At 40.3% G+C, this 23,342-nt stretch overlaps 1 protein-coding gene and 1 long non-coding RNA gene across 2 annotated transcripts; one reads left to right on the forward strand and one right to left on the reverse strand.

The window, feature by feature from the left end:
• The first annotated feature begins 60 nt into the window (after positions 1–60).
• OIP5 (Opa interacting protein 5) lies at positions 61–6,821 on the forward strand. Its single transcript, XM_017810019.1, is given in 6 exon segments — positions 61–575; positions 731–797; positions 1,847–1,969; positions 2,499–2,580; positions 3,884–3,967; positions 3,969–6,821. Coding segments are annotated over 6 exon segments (780 nt in total). The 5' UTR covers positions 61–268; the 3' UTR covers positions 4,086–6,821.
• A 62-nt stretch (positions 6,822–6,883) lies between these two features.
• Positions 6,884–22,596, reverse strand: LOC108494958. The gene is made up of 4 exons (XR_001873997.1): positions 22,505–22,596; positions 17,519–17,554; positions 16,734–16,964; positions 6,884–15,913 (listed from the first exon to the last, which is right to left on the reverse strand). It is a non-coding gene; the product is annotated as an uncharacterized LOC108494958 (long non-coding RNA).
• Positions 22,597–23,342: the final 746 nt, after the last annotated feature.

Genomic DNA, 23,342 nt, shown 5'->3' on the forward strand with positions numbered 1-23,342 from the left:
AGCCCATTGGCTGCGACAGGAAACGGGCCCCGGGGGCGGGGCGCGGGAACCGCCAATGACGACGCGCTCCGCTGCGCGTGCTTATTTTCGAGTGCGCTTGGGCGGTCCCGGCTAGGGGGAGTTTCGCTCGGTGCGGCTCGCTGCCCAATCACCTCGGGCGGCCAGGATTGACGCGCCCACTGTCCAGTGGCAGAGCAGACCCGTGAGCCGCACTCCAATCGCGAGGCTCAGAGGGCGGGCACCGCGCTCAAGCGCGCGGCGGGAGGAGATGGCGGTGCGGCGGCAGCTGCGGGAGCTGTTCCAGGATCCGCAGCTGTTCCAGGACCCGCAGCTCGTCGGGACCATCGTGCTGGAGCGGGCGTCCTCCCCGGCCGCTGCCACCTGGATGCCGTCGCCGCCGTCGCCGCCGTCGCCCTTGCCGCCGGCCGCGGAGCCGGCGTCGCCTCCGCGGCAGCAGTGTCCGCTGCCGGAGCTGTGCGCCGTGTTCCACTGCCGCGGCTGCTGGACGGTGCTGGGGGACTCGCTGCAGTTGTGCGCGCCGGAGGCGCCGCGGTTCGGCTTCCTCGCCTGCTTCAGTCAGTGCCTCCTCGGGGAGGGGGGTGCCGAGCCCGCGCTGCCACTGCCCCTGGGGCCGCGGGGCGGGAGGACGCGCCGTTGCCCCGGGCGGGTCTCAGACCGGGCTGGGGTTGGTCCGGGGGCTCTCGCCTGCAGCGCGTCTCTCTCTCCGCAGAAGTCACCAGTGATGTGGTCTGGGAGGATTCGCTCTTGATCGGCCTCGAGGAACCGCTCCTGGGATGGTGCGTAGCTCCCCTAGTCCTTGCTCTTGGCATAGGGCCGCCGCGGTAAATCGGGCGGGCAAAGCCGGGTCTGTCAAGGCCGGGAGCCGGGGGCTCCTCCGGCTCGTGCACGGAGGGTTGTGAGGGGCTTAGCAAACTCCCAAGTGCTTTTTTTACCTCTGCTTCACCGCTTCGGATGGAGAAACCTTTTGTAGGGATGTAGCTTTTGCTTCTGTCAAAATCAAAAGTTTTACTGCTCTAACCTTTGTAGTGGAGAGGAGCATTTGAGCAATGCAGTAAGAGACGGCCTACCGTTTAGGTCTCCTTCTTTCCTTCCCTAAAAGGTCTTTTATCCGAATTAAAGCATCTCTGGGTTGTGTTTGTTTGGTGGTGTTTGTTTGGGTTTTTTTGTTTGTTGGGTTGGTTTTTTTTTTTTTTTCGTGGGTTTTGTTTGTTTGGTTTTTCTTAGTACTGAAAACGGGTAATTTCTGCTGCTCTATTCATTAGGCTACAGTTAGCAACAGGTTTGGTAACTCAGGGACCGGTCTAATGGGAGGGGCTTAAAATGTCATCTGAGGTCTTACAGAAGCAGTAGCTCATTTAAAAGATGTTTAAAGGCTGTTTTACAAGCTATAAGAACTGGGAACTTTTTAAATATAAGACTTGCTATTTTTTTTTCTATCATTCCCACCCCCTCTCTCTGCATGAAGCAATAATCTGTTTTACCAAGAGGAAATTTCACATTTGTGATCTGGCATATGCATTGTTTTATCAGTTAAATCCTGTTTGAGTAGTGTAGCCTAAACCACTCTGTGATAATAAGACGGGTATTTTCTTCCATAATTGCACCTTCACTTATTGAAGAGATTACTTCATTACTTGGGCACAACATGCCCAACTGCTTATGTTCACATTCTTTGTGTATCTATTATTTTTTTAATGAGAAAGCATTATTATGTCTTGGGTTTTTGTCCTAATAGAACTGAAGATTTGATGTTGTCTGACAGACATGTAGTATCTATGGTTTCAAAAGCTTTTGTTTAAAAATATTTTTCCCTTTCTCCTTTTAGTGCTTACAATGCGTTATCCTGTCGGTCATGTGGCTTGTCTGTGGGCTTCATCCTCCATTCTGCCGCCAGTGACCTGGCATATCTCCGAGGCTTGTTCTGTTTCTTCAAGGACAGAATCCTCTGGTGAGTACACTGTATTCTTACAGTCAGGGATTTCACAGGTATTTGTAAGTTACTGTACAACTGGCCAACAGCTAAAGTGACTTTACTTTTGTCTGAGCACATTGGTGTGGGATTTTAACATCCTGGATGTCTAAGTTGTTTGTGTTGATGTGAATCTATTTGATTTGCCTTGCACTTCTTGAGTGTCCTCATGTAATGTAAGGATTTAAATTTAATTGAGTGAAATGCTGAAATCTCCTTCTGTTCCAGATTTGCTTAGCTAATGTAAGGTATCAAAGTAGTTCCATGACAGGTTAAAGACTTGACTGTAGAAACTTAATTACTTATAGCTGGTGATGAGAGGATCTTAAGATGTCAAAGTAAAACCATTGTTACGTTTTTCATATTTTCATAATTATTGATTACTTTTGGCAACAACTTTGTATCTGCTTTAAAATTGTCTTAAATAATCTGTCTAAACAATGAACACAACTGTGGCCTTTAACTGTTTTTCTTGTGGCTTTTTTCCCCATCCCCTTTTGTTTTCCAGTTATCTCTTAGAAAACCAAATGGTTATAGAAGCTTCTAAGGTGGATTTTCCTGCTGTGACCTTAAAGAAACAAGTGCAGGAAGTAAGGAGTTCTACATTAATCTCTACATTAATGGAAAATAGTTTTAAACTGCTGATAATTTGGGATATTAGTTCCAAAATATGGATACAATTACTGTTTTTTTAAGTGCAAAAGATTGAGAAAATGCTGACTTATATTACAGTGACTGCCTCAATGTGTGAGACACATGGAACATTTTCTAAGACCCCTAATCTGCAAAACATATCCAGTTGTAGCTAAATTTCTGGCAAAAGTTTTTTATCCTTTTACCTCTCTACCATGAAAAGAAAAAACCCTAGGACCATTTATACAGACTTCGCCTAAGTATTACTACTTGTGTTATCACTGTTGAAGAATTAAAAAATAGTAATTTGTTAATTTGAAAGGGATTCTTGTACAGTTATATTTATGTTTGTGTAAGCTCAAAACAGCATGGCAGTATTTGTAGCTTCAGAGACAGCACTAGGACCTTCCTCCTTCTTTGGTGTTTAAATTGGATGTTCTTGTCTGTAACCTGGTTAGTTGTTATCTTAGTAAATTGTCTGTCCCGTATGGTATGTAGGAGAGAGCCAGCGTACCCAGTTCATGGGTTTACTTATTCCTTACTTTTTTTTTTTTCATGTTTTTTGAGTTTAGTTGTCTAGTTCAGTTTCTCTTCTAATGGGCCTGTGACATTTCTTTTGTCCTCTTTAAAATCATCTTCCAGTGTCCATAAGATCATAGTGTTTTTACAGGCCAAGTGAGACTAAAATGCAAAAATCTTATCCAGGCAAGACTTGTAAAGTTGAGATGCAATTTTCTGAAGTAAAAAAATGATAGTACTTCATTGCAAACACAAATTATGTGACTGTAGAGAGTTTGCTTGTTAACTAGAACAAGCTCAAGGATCCGGCCTTTGCTTTTTGAGAAATAATGTGTCCACATGTATTCCTAAGCTAATGATGAAACAGTTTGTCCAGATATTGTCAAAGAATGTCTCTGGTTGTGTGAAAACTTGTAATGACTTAACTAGGAAAGATCAGATTCATCATAGTAAAACTCTAGTAACTCCATCTCCTTAAATAGAGTATATCCCTACGTCTCTGGAAGGGCTGATGCTGGCACACATTCATCCATCTCCAGTTTGTAGTGCAGACCTATGATCTGGATGCTGGTTTTGTCTGTACTAGACATGCAGTATAAAGATTCAAGCTCCACTATTTTTCCATCTTAAAAACGAGCTGCTCTTAAGCCACTGAAAGTGCGCTTGATGCAGATCATTCAAAGATGCAGCATTAGGACATTTTTTGCTAGTTTTAGTACTCTTATTTCTCTTTTTTTCCAGCTGAAAGAAAAGCTTGTGGAGTTCCACATTCGCATAGAATTGCTGACGAACAAGCTGAAGGAACTGGAACAAAGTAATTATGCAACACAATGGCAGAGCTCTGCATCAGATACAGATGGCCTACCACCAGGATATGCAGGAGTTAGGATCAACTAGTAGCTGTTTTCAAGAACTGCTGGAGTTGTTTCTGCATCTCTGCTGAGTTTGTTCATTATGGTGAAATAATGCACCAGATCAGATTTGAGTGTTGATCTGTCACTTTATCTGTGTATGGAAAGAACTGATGATTAAGTGCATCCCTTCAGGGGAACACCTGAAAACCTGACATCCTGAAGTTATGCTTGGAAGGCTGAATAACTCACCCATGCAGCACATCACTCTCTGAGGCAGTATAACTGTGACTTTGTTTTTTTTCTCTTGGGGGAAAACAGCCTTTGAAATACTAAAGTCAGGCTTCTGGAGCTATACAAACACACTAACAAGGTGATATTCAAGAGGAGCTGTTATAAATTGACCATTCTTAGAGATGTAAAGTTTTTGTCCTACCTTTTCGTATAGATAGTGTTAATGGCAGCCTGGGTGTTAATGGCAGCTGGTTGTTGGTTAAGTGGCTCATTAGCTATATCTCATATGCAGGCACTGCTAAATGGACTCCTGAATAGTTCTTTCAGATTTGCTCAATGTGTGTGGCCTGCAAAAGGAGCAGGCTGGCATGTCACAGATGCTACACACTGTTCTTATTGCATGAATCTGGATGGCACAATGCAGGCTCTAGCACAAGGTTTTGGATTTCAATTAAAGGGCAACCCATGTGCTTGCCAAGACCTCTGGAATGCAGCCCCATGACTGCACAGGACTGAGTCAAATACATCCATTTAGGCTGTGAGCAACTGCCTTTAACAAATTTGAGCACTTCTTTCTGGGGCTGAAACTGTGAAACCAAGGAACAGTCTTCTCCTTCACTTCTGCTCAGCCACAGGAGCTGCTCTGCTGGAGTTTTAATGATCTGCCTGCTGCCTTCAATTGGCCAGTCAAGATATTTCATAAAAAACACCTAATTGGCATTTCTTTCTATTTTGACTGGGTTCTGCTTATTTCCAAACATTGGAAAATAATTTGATGGAAAAGAAGGAGCACTACTTACCATTTGTTACCGGGACAGAGTATCTTTATCCCTAATTCTTGTTTGTTGGAAGGTTAAGGGTTCTTTTCCTCTCCTTTTTGCTGCCTAAAGGGTGAATGTTTTTCCCTAAGGGGATCAAATACTTTATGGGAAGTTTAGTAATTGTCTGTAGTAGTCTAGAGAGGATTCTATTTACTTGATCAGCTTAATTCCAGTGATGCTACGTGCAAGCATCTTTCCACCTCAGGTAAATGTTTTCCATTTTATAACTTCACCTTTGTGGTACTTCCTAAGTGACAGCATTTTGTTGTTGCCTTAGTCTAAGAAATGTGATTGATAATGGGACTACTTGCTTTTGCCCTTTCATTTCAGTTTCTGCATTGAGACTCTTTCTTGCTATATATTTTATGTCTATATATACTGTGTATAATAGTGCTAAATAGCTTTGCTTCATCTGGCTAAGTGTCAATGCCTAAAAGGGAAAGAAAGCTGTCAGTTACATTTTTGTATTATATTTACAGTTGTGAAAAAGAATTTTTTAAATTAAAAAAAAGCTGACATTCAGAAATTCATATTGTGCAAATCATTGCCAATATCATGAGTCACAGGCCTACTTCTTTTTCTTTGATTATGTTTGCAGGAATAAAACATCAGTTTATCTTGCTTGAGTCCTGGGTTGTTATGAGGCATTTAATGAACGGTTCCTCAAATTATATTACTTAGCATGAATTTAAACAAATAATGAATATATGCTAAATAATAGCTGTTAATTTTTTAAACTACATTTCTGTAATCTTTTGAACTGGGAGGACCTCTAAGTAAATTCTGTTTTAAGATGCAATCTGTATAAAATAAATACATTATCTTCAGTAATTTGAGATGAACATTTACTGAGATACCAAGTTAAACCTATGGATGCATTTTGATTTAACTGATGCTTATAAAGTTCTTTGTGAAAGAGTCAGCATTTGATCCCACAGCCTGTCCGGGATTCAAATTCCTTTTAATCTGAAATTGCTCAGTGAATAAATGTTTTTGTTATTCTAGAGTAGAGTCTTATCTCCTGTAGCTAGGCATCTTGAGATGTGTTCTAGCCTTCAGTGCAGGCAGGGCCAGTCTGGCTTGCAAGGGATGGATTCTCTGTTTAAATAAATAACAACCACTTAGAAAGCAAGTCTCAAGCTCAGGCCTTCTTATGTTAGCTAATCAGCAGCTGTCTTCTCTGGCATCCACAGATAAAACCCAATAGAAAATGAAACACTGGTTGAACAGGCTATTGAAGTAACAATCATACTGTGAATCTTCTGTAAGGTAGCAGAAGGGTCAGCAATCCACAACAGATTTTGGAAAGCTTGTGGCAGTATTAAAAGACTTCTCAGGTACTCCTGATGAGGTGGTGTCCTACTGCTGCATTAGAGCAGTTGCCAAAACTGCTTGCAGCAGCAACTGCAAGGAAAGTAGTGCTTCCCTGCAGGTTGTGACAAGCCAACCACAGAAGAAATTTTTCAGAAATGTAGTTATCAAAACAATAAACAATCCGTGTATATAAAACAGTTACCTGAGGGGCTTATTACTTTTAGGCCATCTATACAAGCAACATAGGGTTCTGCTACCCTCTAAAACAACCGTTGAAGCTTTTAACTGGTAAGTTACTCATCTTATGAGTGGAATAACAATTTTTGTTTAGTTGCCTTCCAAGTTAGAGGCTCTTGTGCTTGAAATCTGCTGGAACAGCTGGCCCTAAAGCAGATATCCAGCATATATCAGTTCAGCTCAAATTGTTAAGTTTTCACAAAGATACAGCAAGTACAGACACCTCAGAAGTGGAGTGTGTAGTAAGTTGATTATTTTGTCTTCTGAACAGATGACACATCCAGTTTTAGTGCATTCTCAGCCTGTGCTGCTTTATTGCTAAAAAAATTTGTATACAGGTGCAGAGTTTCCAAGTTCATTTTTAAACAGTTCCTCTTTACAGTGTCAAAAGAATAAATTCTTATCTTGAAATCCTCAAAGATGCATAGATATAAAAGCAAGCTGCCTTTTGGAAAAACATCAGAATTTGCAGGGAGACATTCTTTCACTGTTACCATGTAAAACGTGCAATGGGAGTACACAGTTCGTAGTTACACCAATAATTTCCTCCACTAATCCATGTAAGAATGCCATCAGAAGTTCAGTCTAAATATTTTCTGGCTTGTTTTAAGTATTAAGGTAATTTTAAATGAATTTATATTCAATACTTCTCCTTTGCTGTTATGCTTTCCAAAAGGAGGATAACTTCACCGACATCCTAAAGTAGCTTATTCCCCAGGTTATACTGAAGGGAAATACAAAGGATACAATGGCTTACTCATCACAAAAAAAATTGATTGACAGTATTTAAAACCATGCATAGTGTTCTAAAGACTTAAGAATGACCATGGTTAACCACTGGGCTAAATCTGTCTTACAAATTTACTTGTTGCTTGAGAAGTTGGCTCAAAGGATTTCATTTAGTCTAACTTCTGATACCATAAAATAGTTATCTTCTCTTATAATAGTCCTATCTTCGTTTGGCAATTCTTATACATCTAGAAAGAGTATTCATGCGAAAAATGCAACCCCTGTTTTAAACCCCAATCACGGTGCTTCATGAATGGTTGGCTATGAAGTATGAATAGGAGTTAACTTGACATACAATTTCTTCCGCCAAGACACTTCTTTCTATTTAAGAAAGAAGACTGAGCCTCTGTACATGGAGAAGTGTTCTGCACAAGTTAAGCCCACTTACAAAATTAAGCTAAGCTAGAAGTATGGAATTCTGCAATAACAAGCTAGTATTCTACATGTTTCATTACAAGTTTAAACTTGGAAAAGTATTAGTGATGTAGGTTATGCCACGCATTCTCTTATTTTCAAACTGCCAGCAGAATTGACTGCATTATCCACTAAGATTTGCGAAATATTACAGAGAACACACTAAGAGTTTACAGAAAGATGGCACCCAAATTCCCTTTTATTTAATAAGAGAAATAAAGAAAAAAGACAGTTGCAACCTGTGTTGCAGAAGATAAAGACCTTCAGTGATTAAACCTCATTTTCTGTTTTTAAAAATCTCTTTAAAGAACTTAAAAAATATACAAGATTACCAGTATTTTCAGGTTCATTCCTGCAGGTGCCATTATTGCTGGCTGGTACCAGTATGCTTCAGTACAGCTGCCTATGTGGCTAGAGTTACCTGAAAATACTGTCTATTAAAAAGCTATTCAACACCTGAAAAATATGTACTGTGCTTATTTAATTTCAGTCTTCTCCAAATAATTTCTCTCACCACATCCAAGCTTATTACCTACTGTCTGGCAAATACTACACTCAGTTTGAGTCTGTGGTTTCCATTGCTTGTTTGTCGGTTTGGAGGTTTGTTGGAGTTTTTTTGTTGGTGGGTTTTTTTGTGTTGTTTTGTGGCTTTGTTTTTTTTCTTTCCCACCAGTTGCTCCTCCCTGCACCTTGTAAGAAACTCTGCACCCTTTTCCTTGCTACAGCTGCAGCAGGTGAGAAACCTCATCTCGCCCCTAAACATGCTTAGTTCATGCCCTGCTTTTTACATGCTCAGGACACTAATATGAACCAGACAAGAGGTTATAAAGGCGAGTTCTGCTGATCCTAGTTCCTGATTTACAGTTTTGGTGCCATGCTTCTGTCCCTATCTATACATTCTGCCCCTTTCTCTACAGAGGCAGCACATTCTCTAAAAAAACCCAAAATTTGAGAATCAAAGCAGGAAGTTCAAGCTATTGGTATATTAATTCCTATTGCTTCATTATGTATAAATGCATATCTCAATTTACTGGTAATAACTACGTTACACTAGACATTTTGATTCATGCATAATTAGAATACTAGCTCTAAGGTTTGGTTTGTGGGCCTGTGCCGCTTTCCTTCACTTTCTCCATGCAGTTCTTCATGCCTAAGGCATTACAAATTAGCCTCCTTATATTTGACCTGCAAACACACTCATTTGGAGGGGAAATGGAGAGAAACAGACAGGATTCACATAGGACACACTGAACAGTTAAGTTACCTTTTATCTTTAACTTTAGATAGTGTAAAGTCTTGGCAATCTGTCTATATTATAACCTGGTACATAGGCTCAGAGACAGAAACATGCTCTGCTGACATCGTGAACACTGACACCTTCTCTAAATCTCAGGAGAAAGTGCAGAGCAGACTAAAAGGGAACAGACATCAGAATCCATGGTTAGTGTTCTGCACTGTTAAACTAGACACCCTGGTTCAACTGTTGGCTTTTGTGTGCCAGTCAAAGTACTGCAGGGGCAAAATGCTGGATCATTCTGTAAAAGAAATCCAGTGGAATCTAACTTGGACTGCCATTATGCAGCTTTGTACCTGAACAACAAGCAGGATTATTAGTTTTGGAGGAAGACCAGACAGTTTCCTAAAGATGCAGGAAGCAGTAATTTCTAAGATTGGTTATCCATCAAAAACTGTTCTTATCTTCAATATTTTTCCCTTTTCTGCCCAAAAAAGCAGGCTGCCAACTCTTGATAATGTAACCCAAGTGTCAGTGACCTCAAGCTCAGTACAAGTTCTTCTCACTCACTATCAAGAAGTCTTTGCAAGACTTTCTTTTTGTCCTAAATTTGACAGTTACCCTCAGTTGCAAAAGATGCAATCCTTGAAGGTGCAGTTCCCTGCACACGTACTGGCTGGACCTTCTTCAGCAGGACTACTGGATATGCAAACAGCATATACTTGTGTCATCTGGGTTTAGTACTGCTAAAGGAGGCATGTCCATACCAGTCACTACACCTTTGATATCCCACACCACAGTGTAGTAGCATCTAACACTTCCACTCAGGTTTAGAAGCTGTTAAATCAAGGAGGTTGAAGGAAAAGTCATGCCATTGTACAAGAGCTGAAAGGCAACGGGATTCCTTTCCTTGCTGTGAATAGTAATTTCTAGTCTAGTAGCCCATAGAATACAGATCATTATAAAAAGTCTGAACTGGGAAGAATATGAAGATAGCTTGCCTGACTACATCAGTCTTGATTTCCTCCCCCCTTCTCTGAACAGATATACCCTTAAAGAATTCTGTTCCACCAAAAAGTTCATAATTCTGAAGTACCAACGTGACTGCGTTTTCATTATTTCACTTTATGTAAATGTACTTGCTGACCACAGACCAGAATAAATTTATAATTTCTCTAATGTAATCAGATAACAGTCAAATTAAGGTCCCCTATGGCCAGCTTCCAATTTTACCAATAATTCAATAGCTGGAATTTATACTGATTACAGCCTTCCAGATCAATTAGCTTTTCATATGCATATTACATACTAGCCCACACTTAATTTAGACATTCTCATGCTTGTTACTTTATAGACTAAAAATGCTCACAGTTGTCACAGTTCCATTATCAATTTCTGAAGAGCCAAACTGCTTCACCTCCATGCTTTCAAAACCACAAGCTTCCATTCAGCTCTAAGTCACAGCCTAAATTACTTAAGCTTTCCAGAAGAAATCCAGACAGATAGATCTAAACCTCTGATGAAATGATTCTGTTCAGAATACATTATTATCTGCTGGGCCATATTGTCTCTATAGACTGAAAACTAGGAACACTTTAGAACTCCTGTGGCTCTTTTATGTAACCCTTTGACAGCAAATACTTTGCTGGGTGCACAGGCTACAGCTGTAGATCAATAACCCTTTCTGTTACCAGAGGCTTGCCTCTGTTACAGTACTTGCCCCTGTAAAACTTCAGGCATAGACAGAAATCAGCTATGGTCTGAAACAGTGTTTAGCAAGGTTAAAATTATTTCTTGCTGTAAAGTAACATTTTTAGAATTCTACAGCTGTGCCTGGGATGTACAAACCTTTTGAGTGTCAAGTGCTCTCTAATTTTTTTAGTTTGTTTTTTATTTATTTAAAGACCATCTCAGACTGGTCTTTTTAAACAAGAAAAAAAAAAACAACAGAACGGACTTCCCACAATAAAAGCTTCTAGAATGAGGTTCTCTTTACTGGAAAAGTTTAGTTTCTTCTCAGAGAAAAAAAAAATACAGGGAAACTTCAGCTATCCTTTCAAAAAGAACTGTCTGCCCTTCCTCTAGCACTCATTGACAGTGCTTCAGATGTGACAAAGCTAATTTTTCTTTTTTTATATATATCAAATTCATTAACTTTGTATTCAAGTGCCAAATTCCCTCCAATGAGAGGAACATAAGAAGAATTCACCCTTCTTCTCAGGAAGACTCTTCACACAAGTCCCTGCAGCACAGAGCGCCACAAACTTATTTGGTTATTACCCACTTACTCTACTGTACAGTCTTGCTAATGCAAGTTATTTACTATCACATGCAAAACAGTTATTGCTACTAAAGTCCTATTTTCTTATTAAATCATCTTATGGCTTTGTTTGCATCAGGGATTCTTCCCCCTACATACTGTGCTATTTTGCATTCCAGTTTCAGAGGTATTTTTCAATTGATTCTCCCAAGCACTAAACTAACTACTTTATTCAATGGTACAGCTACTTCCACTTAGAATTGAACCTGACTCTCAGCACAGGTCCCCCAGAGCTCTGCTGTAAATGGCCCATCTGTCCAATTTTCTTGGAAATGTATTAGATGCAGAGGGTTGTCTGTTTGGTTTTGTTGGGGTTTTTTTCCCTGTTACATACATCAACTCTGTATGGATTACTGCCATTGCACAGAAGTTTCATGCTTCTTGATAAATTACTTTAGAGATATCATACCAAAATTACAAAACCAAGTACCCATTCCCTCCCTCCCCCTAATGGCCATTTACAGGCAGGTCTCAGGAAAAAAAGATGCAGTATCCTCTCTAAGTTGAAAGAGAATTTTGTTCTTGTAAAAGAGAAAATGGGTGAAAAGCAACACTGGCATCAAACAAAAGACTTATTCCTAGGAAATCAGAGGATGCCATCCACAGAGCATTGCACATCTCAAGAATAATACCAGTCCCCTATTTGACCAGTCCAAGCTGCCCATTGATTGCTAAGTCATTTTGACTTCCCCAGTCTAAATTTTCCTTCTGAAAAAAGCAGAGGGAGAAACAGAAAATATTAAAATTGAGCTCAAGAGCTGGAAAGCAAAACTGGAAGTTACCTAAAATACAGGATAGTGAATTCTCAATAATACAGGGGTGGGGAATCTCTGATCCACTGGCTAGAGATAGCCTGCTGCACAGATACAGTCTGCAACATCATTTTTCAACAGCCTTTGACCTTATTATATTCTTTCTTATTATTATTAACATTAAGATGTATGTAAATGCAGGATCCACCAAAGTTATTGTAAAATTCAATAGGACTTCAGCCAAAAAAGGTTCCCCATTCCTGCAATAATGGATAAAAGTCTTCTACATATAATTACTACATTGCATTTTGCAACCATTAACTTAACACATAACGAGGATAATGTTTAACTAGCTATAATAATCATATAGTCAGTCTGAAAAAAAATCAATCGACAGACTTTGTAAATGATCTGAAGGTAACAGAGATGTGTACAGAATGCACACAAACTCCTTAGCATATTCATACTTTTCTGTGTGTATAATGGGATGGCTAATAATAAAATTGAAAATGCTGCACGTGGAAGAAAATACCAACAAAGACTAAAAAGAAAAGAATCCCACTGATAGAGATGGACGCTTGCGTACTGTAGCTTACTACTGCAATTGGACAGACAGACAAATAACAAAAAGTCAACTATGATTCTATGAAGCCCATTAAGTTAATGCATTCCAGTTTTAAGGATAGCATTGCCATTGTCAAAGGGAGGATACTGCATGTTTAGACCATGTTTGTGACATTTCTATTGTATCCTTTCTAGTGTTAATTACATTATCATCACTGTTTACTAATAAATTTGTCACTCTGAAATTGTAAAAATACTACTAGGCTCATGCACTGATCCTAACATGGCACTACAGTTTGCTACAAAGCACTAATGCTTATGGAACTATACACATCTCAAAATGGAAGACATTGGTGATTTTGTTGTTTTCAAACAACTTGTAACATCATTTTGTCCACAAGTATTAAAATATATATATGTGTATATATATATATATGATCTATTGCACGTGCCCCTTGTTTTTGTGATCTTTCACATGGGAAGATTTCGAACAAACACAAAGAAAAAGTGGAGCAGGAAAAAGTAAGTAGGCTGAAGCAGCATTTCCTAACACAGCAGTTTTATAAAAGTGCTGGCCAGGAAGGTACAGCAATTAGGGTCTTCTGGGCATGCACTACTGGAGTATTACTTCTGTGAAAGCCACAGAAATATAAATCTTGATGTTCTAAAATTAAACTTGAAAACTAATGCTGCTACATTGTTATCAATAGGAGTCAGGAAAAATCAGCAATTCGGTTTTGTTTTGTTTTTTTTTTTTGTTACAATGTGGGTTACAAAATATTGAGGGTTATTCCTAAAGAAAAAGAAACTAAAGAGCTTGAAGTGTCTACTCTGTAGGCAGACAAATTCACAATTTCTGTACATGTCCACAGAAGACAAAAATACCTTCCTGTTCCCCAAGTATTTTGTCATCAAGCTATGCAAGAAACAACTGCTAGCTCTAACATCAGAAGGGTAAGTATGGGCAGAAGGAAGAAAATTCCCAGATCTAAAACGAGACATTTCTTATACCACATACTTCCCAACCACTTATAATCCTATGATATTGACAGTATTCTCCATCACTTAGAGATGGATCCTGCTTCTACAGACATCTACATTAAATCCTATTGGCTTCAACATAAGGATGCCCTAAAAGGAAGTGTGCTTTTCTAGTTTCCTCCAATGCCAGAAAATTCAGACCATATTCAGCAAAGAAATCCTATGCTCTTAAAAGAAGTCAGGCCAAGCTGATGGTTGCCTCATCAAGATCAATGTTAACTCTTATCACAGAGCTCACCACAATGTTACACACAATTTTAGTGCACCTCTCTGCTCATTACAGTTGGCATTATTTTGAGACATAGTGTCTTGCCCCCCACCCTTTGCTAACATGTCTGCTCTTTTCTTCACGGAAACAAAAAATGGGTAAAGCTGTCACTTAATCTTATTGTTACAAAGCAAGTCTAAACACAGACATTACTCTGAAGATTAGGATCAACATCAACACTTATCCTCACTCTGCTATGGAACTTGGTCCCATAAAATATCACCACATTTTAAATATTAGAATGCTGCCCTTGCAAGCTATTATTAAGATTTAAGAAGGATTTCAATTGTTTGCTTTTTCAGCCATTTTCAGGCTGTTTGGCTCTCTCCAGCAGTTTTCTAAAAGGCAAAACAGAAAAAGCCAAGCAATCTAAAACATCTCCCCAACCATTTTAGTATCTCCCAAAACACATTAACAGAAGCTATATAACCCTTATTTGATCCAGATTTGAAAACATTATTTTAAGCTAGTAAGTCACATTTTCTAAATCACAAGCTTGGAATAAGGTGCACTAAGAAAAGCTTCAGATTTGAAGTGGAATACAATACACATCCCAGGTCTGGTGTTTTTTTGCCAAGAAATCTTACTTGCCATAAACAATACCATAGCAGGGAGCACGTAAACAATATATGCTCCCATCTCAGAATGACAGAAAACATCCTATATAAGCACAAATGATGTAGACAAAGAATCTCGTGTAAACATAAGAACAACAGATTGTGCCTTAGTTTGGGAAGGAACAAGAAGAGCCAGAAAAAGGGCTGTCCTAAGTATTTCTGCTGTACCTCGACTTACCCCTCTTACATGGCTAACATTCCTTTCTCTTCAGCCTATTTCTGCCTAGTTAATGAAAACATACAGGTCCTCTCAGTTCTCAGTCACGAAAGAATCAGAAAGCTGACTCCATCAGCAGTATGAAAAGCTGAAACTGTGTCAAGGAAGCCAGGTGGATAAACCACAACTTTACACTTATGGTCTCCTTCATCCCACCTGAAGTTAATTTCTATAATAAAGAAACATGTTCTGTCCCATCTCTTCTACTGTAGAATGGTTTTGTTCCTTTTGCTGCTAAGGATTCACAAAAAGCCAGAGGGAGGGAATGATTTAACGTAAAGCTAATCATTATCCTGTTACACTCAAGGCTTTAAAGCTTCATTTTTCTTTGCTAAAAATTAAATGGAGCAGAGTGATTTTTCTTTCTGGTGAAACCTCTTCATATCCAGCACTTACATAGATTTACACATGCAAATATACATTTTGATCACAGACTGGGATAATGCATTTACACACTACAGACAAGGTGATTCTGCATTTGTTCTTGTGCATTAGCTGCTTTATGTGATTTGACATCTATCTACAAAGTCGAGCCTGGGTCCCGGACTAGAAAATACCTGCATGGCATGTCCCCAGTTGTTTGGTAAGTTTCCCCCTCATGTCAGAGCAATTGTTTCCTGCGGCAACTTCTCATATATGTCAAGTCAGTCTGACGCAGTAATGCATGCAGACACTTTATCTGCTAGGAAATTCAATGACACAGCAAAGTACATAACCTTCCTAAAATGAAGAAGGAAATATCAGTGAAGAACACCAGCTTCCACTTGCATCTGATTACAAAGGATTTCTCATCTTAAAACAGAATGCAGAAAGCTGGATGAAGAGCTGGTACAGAAGACATTTCTTCAGGAAACCAAATGCTGATTTCTGTTATTCTGCTTTTGAGTTTTGATAAAACAGTGGGGGTACTTCTGCAGGAGAAGTCACCTGGTGAACCAAATGTTTGGTGAGACGACTGAAACAGGAAGTGGACAGATCTTTGTTCATTCAGCTCCATGGAAGTGAAGGACAGATTTTTGCTTGCTAGAAGAGAAACATCCACATCTTGCTGCCTATGAGCAGGTAACAGGACCACCTCCTTGAATGTCAGGATAGGATCTGGAATCCCAAATTAAAAAAACCAGGAAAGGTAGTTTAGGAATCAGAATAAAATATATTCAACATTAAAATGCCCACCAGTTCATTACTTTAAAAGTCTGTATCTAATGGACAAAATTAGCTGGCTTCGCAAACTGCAATAATCCTTTGCTCCCTAAGACTTTATATCTAACTGTAGATGTCCACAAACTGGCTAAGGAAATACTTCAGAAGTGCTGAACTATATGCTTACTGAGAAGCAATGCATCCAAAAATATACCCCTGTTAATTAGCTGCGGGGCTTCTTAACTGTCTCCAACATAGAGCATGACAACCTTGAGGAAGCACCAGAATGCACACTGCGGAGAGAGAGAGTATATTCTGCTCTAGCAGGTCATAGTTCAAAGAGACATCCTGAACTATCACCTAACTAGTTATGAAACTGCCAGTGCTGTAGAGGAAAAAAAACATTTATGACAATTTTAAGATCACATACATTAAGTACTTACTTTTACTCATTTCTCCACACTTATCCACAGCACAGACAAACTTTAGTAACTTGTCACTGATGTCCTGGCCTTTCATCAGTGACACTCACCTAGTATCCCCTAGTCACAGCAACTCTTAAGACATGATTTTTTTTTGCTTTAAGTTGGAAGGTAACATGGGTGCACTCCTGCATAGACAGTGCCAGAAATGTTTATTACCATTCTCCTGTACTGAAAGGAGAGATGTGAAACAGAATTTTTTTCTTTGGTTTCTTTTTCTCACATACAAGAACATGAGGATAACTAACCTCTTCCTCTCTTTTCCCTGTCTGTACTTATCTTATTCTGATTACCTTAACCATTTGGTTGATCAAGTTCAGAATTAGTCTTCCACTGACAATTTTCAGCTCCTATGTTAGAAGCAGCAAGAAGATCATGAAAATGGAAATACAGTACATGTCACCATCTCTTTCTCTCTGAGGCACTCAAATACTTCTGCTGATCATTTCGTTGACCATCCATGCTCAGACTGTTGGGAAAGTCTTATTCTTGTTATGAAGATGTGGAAAAACAGATCTGGAGAGCTGCAACAAAACACGCCAAAGGTTCATGGCAGAGCTGAGAATACAACATAGCACTCTGTTACATACCATAAATACCAGAATATCCTAATTTGATTCACTGGGGGGGGGGAATCAAAGCTCCAGAGGTTAATTGTCATCCTTCAAAATTTTGAATGTACTTTTTTCTGTTTGATAATTCACATTTGATTATGTTATCATTCTTCCAGTCCTACTGTTCAACAAATAAAACTTTTAAGAAAACTACTCCAAGTTAATAAAATGACACAATTAGTGTTTCTCAGCAAATAACATCACAGGACAGGAATTTTATAATTCTAAAAGCATTTATTCTTATTAGAATATATAATAGTTAGATCAATGCTTCTTGCACGCAAAGCCCAAGCTGAAAGCTGACACTGTGGCAACATTCCAGTTCTCTGAAAGCATGCTACAAAAAACTAAAATCTCAGTGACATATTTCTTTGGTCAGGGAAAAGGAAACTAAATCAACCAACAGACTTGACAAGTTTAGTACGTTATATTTACTACCTAAATGACCTTACAATTGTACTCACCATTATTTTTAATCAATCCACATTCACTTCTGGGAGCTTAGAGAGAAAGAGATGAATAAATGAAATTAAATTTGCATTTAGGAAGCTATTGAGATCATAGATGATTATCTCCATAAGACACAAAAGATTAGCTGTACCTTCCACAAACCAGTTAACAGTTTTAAACTTTCTACATAAAACATGCTGATGTTAATTTTCAAATTACCATATCCAGCCCCCTCCTTTAGTTTAAGTCTAGAGAATTGGGCCCAAGTGTGGAAGACCCAGGACAGGCAAACTTTAACTAAGAACAGACTGGGGAGGAGAAGCTTATATCCAAAACATGTCTGAAAGGGTTTTGTTCAGAAACCATTCTGCTTCCTGGAGTAAAATCATGTGTGCCATTCATTCCACAGAATGTAGTTTTCTCAGCACAGAATTCCTTTTTTCCCTGGAATTTGTTGGTTCCTACTTTACTGAGAACAGCCTACAGTCCATGCTTGACCAACTACACCCGGAGCATTAAGTATACACCACGACCGGAACAACTTTTTAATTGTGCATATTTTGAAGATGAATCTTGTTATGGTAAGGTATCATCAACAGACACACATTTCAGTTTCAAAGGAACTGAGGTGGACAATTTAGTCTCCAGTAAGGCAAGAAGCTTTTTCATGTTAATAACAAACCACTGTAGCAAGGAAGCATAATGACTGCTCTCAAGGACACTGAGCTGACAACCTAACTGAAGGACTAACGGATTGCCACAAGCAGAACTACCTCATCACACACACATATATTATTAAAAATTCCCAGTATCCTCAGCAAAATATTACTAGCTTTCACACTCCTGCACAACACAGCATTTCTGCAAGCATTAGGCACCTGCACCTTCAAAAAACCCACAGTCATCAGAAAATCCCCCTTTTAGTGTAGTTACTCTATTGTCATGTTGTCAGTGCTGACCCTTCCTACTTAAATCCACCCTCAAGCACTATGTGAGTTTGAGAGATTGAGGAACCAACAGCAAATGATTTATAAAAGAATTAATTTGAAAATAAACAGTTACCAAGAGCTCTCCTAAATTTCCTTGTCATAATAGAAACCAATGCAATCTTTGAGAAGCTGGATTTTCTTCCACTTATTCTAAAACTATGAATCAACTAAACTAAAGTAAATCTTATTTTAAAAAAAGCAGCAGGTGACACTTCTCATGCAAAGGAATGGTCCATCCAACACTGAAATTCATTGGCTTCAACCTATTTTTTTAACTTTATTTTTACGAGTTCACTGACTTTGAATGCCCCAGTTTTTACCCACTCGGCTTGCCATACTTTCTAGCTGACTTTCACAGATTACCACGTGGGAGCTGATTTCACAGTAGTACCAAGAGAACTTGCAGATGGAACTGGATATAAATCAAGGTTACTGACCATTAGCAGGCACTGAAACTGATGGCGACAATATCAAATCTTCAAATAAAAGCTAGTGGACATTACAAATTAAAAAAATACTATTTTTCTTGTTTCATACCTTACTGAACACACAATCAATCGATATGGAACAAGAAATAACAGTAAAAACTCAACATTACCTACATTAATCCTTTTCTGTTAAAATTTCAGAAAATATTATTGTTATTAAGTTTTTACTTATTGCCCATTCACATTTTTTTGCTCTACCATAACTAAAAGTTAGTCTCCATGAATTTTATATCTCACATTCAGATAGAGAACTTCCTGGATGCAGGCACCTAACTTCAGGAATTTCAAAGCCAAAAAGAGATGAAGAAATATCTCACATATAAATTTACCAGCAAAATTGCAGTATTTGTCTTTTAATATACATCAAAATACTCTATTACCAATGCAACAGTGGGGGGAAAAAAGTCAGTGTTCTGACATAATCAGCACATTGGAATTGGAAACTATACTAAAATATAGTGTACAGTTATACAACCAACTTTCACTCCACCCCTCACACTCTGTTTTAAGGTACCCTTAGGTTTAATTACATTGTTCAGCAAAAACTCAGATCCATCAGATCTGGCTTTCCAAAATATTACCTTTGTCTCCTACACAAATGCTCCAGGAGATAAGCAGAATTAACAGGGACACAGAAGATGATTTCTCTTCCCTTCCCTACAGCCTGAAAAGTGTGTAAGGAAGAAAAGATCTAGAAATCAGTTTATATAAAGACCAAAACACAAAAACTTGAAAGTTCAGTATGATGGAGACCTATAGAGACACAGAAAGCAAAATTAGCACTACAGATCACAAGTTCACTGAGGTCTTTCCTATGACTTAAAAATGTCAAATTTAACCTGGAAAGTTGACAATGACAAAAGCTTAAATCATAAACACAAAATACAATAGAAGTATCTCAGTCCTGCAAAAAAAATTACATGCCTTCATGCTCTTTCTACTTTCTGGGTAACTTTGAAACAGCTTCTAAATCCAATCTATGAGGTAAGGGCAACAACTCTGATAGAAAGCCTAAGGCTGGTGTGACTGGAGAAAGAACGGGAGTGTCTGCGAGTGGAGGAACCAAAAGGAACACTGAGCAGGGACTGGGCTCTCAAAAGGGACTTGTGTTAACAGTACCCAGGTTAACAGACCGTCAAGACCCAATTGCCACATCCTGCGGCAATTTCAGAAGACACACAGATTTGAAGACAAAGAAAACTGATAATCCAGAGTCAGAGACCAAAGTCATCTCCAAAAGGGTAAACAAAGGTATATCTGAAGCCTAGAACGGCTGCCAGCCTAGGAAGAGGCCAAAAGACAGTAAGGAGCTGCCAGCTGCTGCCCCTTGTCAACACTGACTGCCAGACTGTTGAACACACAGCTTACACACCCCTGCTATGGCACTTGGCAGCTGTAGAGATGTCTCAGGCACTGCAAACATTCTGCCAGAGATTTGTTTCACTCTGTACTTTTAAATAAAACCACTTTCCTCTTTAACAAGGTTTCCAATAGATATCTGCCACACTGTTGGTACAACGGTGTAACAGCACTTCTTTCCGCAGCAAAGAAGATACCGAAGATTGTTTAAAGATGAGCTTTCAATTCCGTGATACACTGTAGGAATGTGCTCCTGGAATACTGCTCAGGCAAAGAAACAACTCTTCCTTCACATTCTATTTTAGAGAAATCCTCTTCCTTCTTTTAATCCTCCAAAGACTGCACAGGCCTTCGCACCTTGCACTCATGTAACCTCCAGCATGTCAGGTCTGGTTTCAAACACTGTTCCCTTTCTAGTTTTTAAGAATGAACGTGGGAGGCGTTCAAAAGATACTCCAGACTCTCCACAGACTCAGGTCAGGTTTTTTTAGCCTTAGCTGGCCCACAATTCGTGAGATGCAGAGCCTGTTTATGCAGATTTTCACACTGCAGACTCTCAGCACTGTGGGCAAGATTGTAAAGCAGCGCATATTGCTGATTTAACATATATCAGAGTAACAGAAAACCTTTTTTTTAAGATACTACTTCTCACAACTCTTGTGTATGGAAAGCAATTAAAAATAAACATTAATCCAAATCTATTTCTCACTGCTGAAATAGCATACAACTTCACACAAAAGCAAGCTGACTGGTTATTATTTTTTAACGATAATATAAAGCAGAATTATCTTTATATGTAGTATGCCAAGGGCAAATCCTCTGGCATATTTTAATAATTCATACACAGACACGTATAAGTAGGAATATTCATCAGCAACAGCATACTGTGCCTTAATGTTATGTTGCTCTTAAGCTGCTATTACTGTTGCTACATGAGTAATGCAGCACATGAAAATTGGTAAAATGTTCCTTTGGAAATTTTTCTCATAAGCAGCTACCGCTTTCAGAACTAATTGTAACAAACATGCTTATATTTCTTTTGAGTTATTTCACCACTTACAAACAACTACTTCATTATTAGGTCATACAAGCTAACACACCATGTCTTCACAAGACCTAAAGCTATTGTTCTCATGTAATCACTTCAATTCTTTAACTGACATGCACATTGAAAATGCAGTCACAATTCTATGACCAACTTGAGATTTAAAGATTTAACTATGAACAGAGGAAATCTCATGCTAGTGACACTAATTCTTTTGCTTTCAGTAAGAAGTTTTGTCCCCACCTCTTTTTTTTTTTTTTTAATTTAAACAAAGTACATCCTATAGCACAAAATACCACGGACAATTCTGAACAATTCAGGGCACCGCTGACCTGCATGACACTAACCTGGAAGGAAGAGATAGTGGCTTTAGTAATAGTTTCACGGGTTTCATCATGTCTTAAGTCTTTTTCACCTTATTATCACATGAATTCATAATGCTAAACAAATTCCACTGTAATCTCTCCACTTTCCATAAAACTTGTTTTGCACTGTGGATTATTTGTACGTTCTGGTTTTGTCAAACGACTCGGACACCATTCCCTTTGTGCGCTCCTGTGTCAGTACTAGAGACATCAGGAAAGGATATAACCGTTCAGATCAGCAGAATCCATCCAGCACACAGACCTCACGACTAACAGCGGAGTAGCTCTAATCAGTGCTGTGTTTGTAGCCGGAGATGCAAAGGCTCATTTCGGATAATACATTTCGTTTTCCCTTCCCCGCATTGCTGCCAGCTGCAGCTGTTCCCAACTGGGCTGCGGGGCACGGTTGTGCAGGGCACAGGCTCTCTCGCCCCGCCATCTGCTGCCAGACCTGCAGGACGCCCTCGCCCCCAGCTCCGAAGTTGCCCGGACTTTTCAGGGCGGCGGGCGGGTTGGAGTGGCCCGGTTCCGCGTCCGCGCCCACCCGGACACCGTCCCGCTCCTCGCCCGAGGCCGGTGCAGCGAGGGCGGGCAGCCGCTCCCACCGCTCGGCCCGGCCCGCGGAACGAGCCCGGGCCCAGCCCCATCACGGGGCGGGACGGGGAGGCGGGTGCGCGGGCGCCCGGCTCCAGCCCAATCAGGAAGCCGGCGCCAGGGTCTGGGCTGGGCAGGCCGCTGCTCCCGCCGCACTCACCTGAGCGCGGCCGAGGCCGCGGGGCCGCGGGCGGCCCGGCCCCTCCGCCTCCTCCACCCCTCACTCCGCCATCTTCCCCTCCTTCCCCCGGCAGCCCGGCGGGGGCTCGCGGCGCTCGGGTCCACCCCCTCGGCCGCGAACCTATTGGGTGCCGCGCCCATGAATCAGCCGTCCGGCTTTGGCGGTGATTGGTCAGCGGCACCGTCCATCACGGAGACCGGCCTCCCGCCTCCAAAGCTTCCCTCTCTGATTGGTCCCGGGAAGGGCACGGGCCTGGGATTGGCTGGAGCGGCGCGAGCGGGTGAGTCCCGCGGTGACCTCCGCGGGCACTTAAAGCAGCCGCCAGAGGGCGGGGGCGCGGCGGGAATAGCGGTGCCACATCAGCCCCCGGGTCCCGGCCCGGCAGCCCTGCGGCATCCGCCGCGCTCATCGAGAGACCGTGACTGCCCCGGAGGGCGGCCTCTGGTCTTTCTACCGGGTTTGTGTCACCTGCAAAAAAACGCGTATTTTTTTTTTGCAGCGGTAGCTTTACACTGACAGGTAAATGAAGAGTGTGAAGAGGAGTACGTATCCATTCAGAAAACCCTCGAGAAACACCCCCGTCTCACCGTGATTCATCACAGATTACTACAAGCCATTTTGCTTGAAATCTTAACACGTGCGTTAAACATTTAACACGCCCTGTTCTGCTGTGTCACAGTTTAGTGCAGACCATCAGCCTAAATGAAATGCTTCTGCCAACTTAAATATTATACCCACACGCTACTTACAACTAAAGCTGTAGTTTCAAAGAATCAAAAGCAGACTTTTATTTTCCATTGTAAAGTTATGGAAACTA

This window comes from Lepidothrix coronata, unplaced genomic scaffold, assembly GCF_001604755.1.
Source record: "Lepidothrix coronata isolate B3197 unplaced genomic scaffold, Lepidothrix_coronata-1.0 Scaffold1, whole genome shotgun sequence".
NCBI lineage: Eukaryota > Metazoa > Chordata > Aves > Passeriformes > Pipridae > Lepidothrix > Lepidothrix coronata.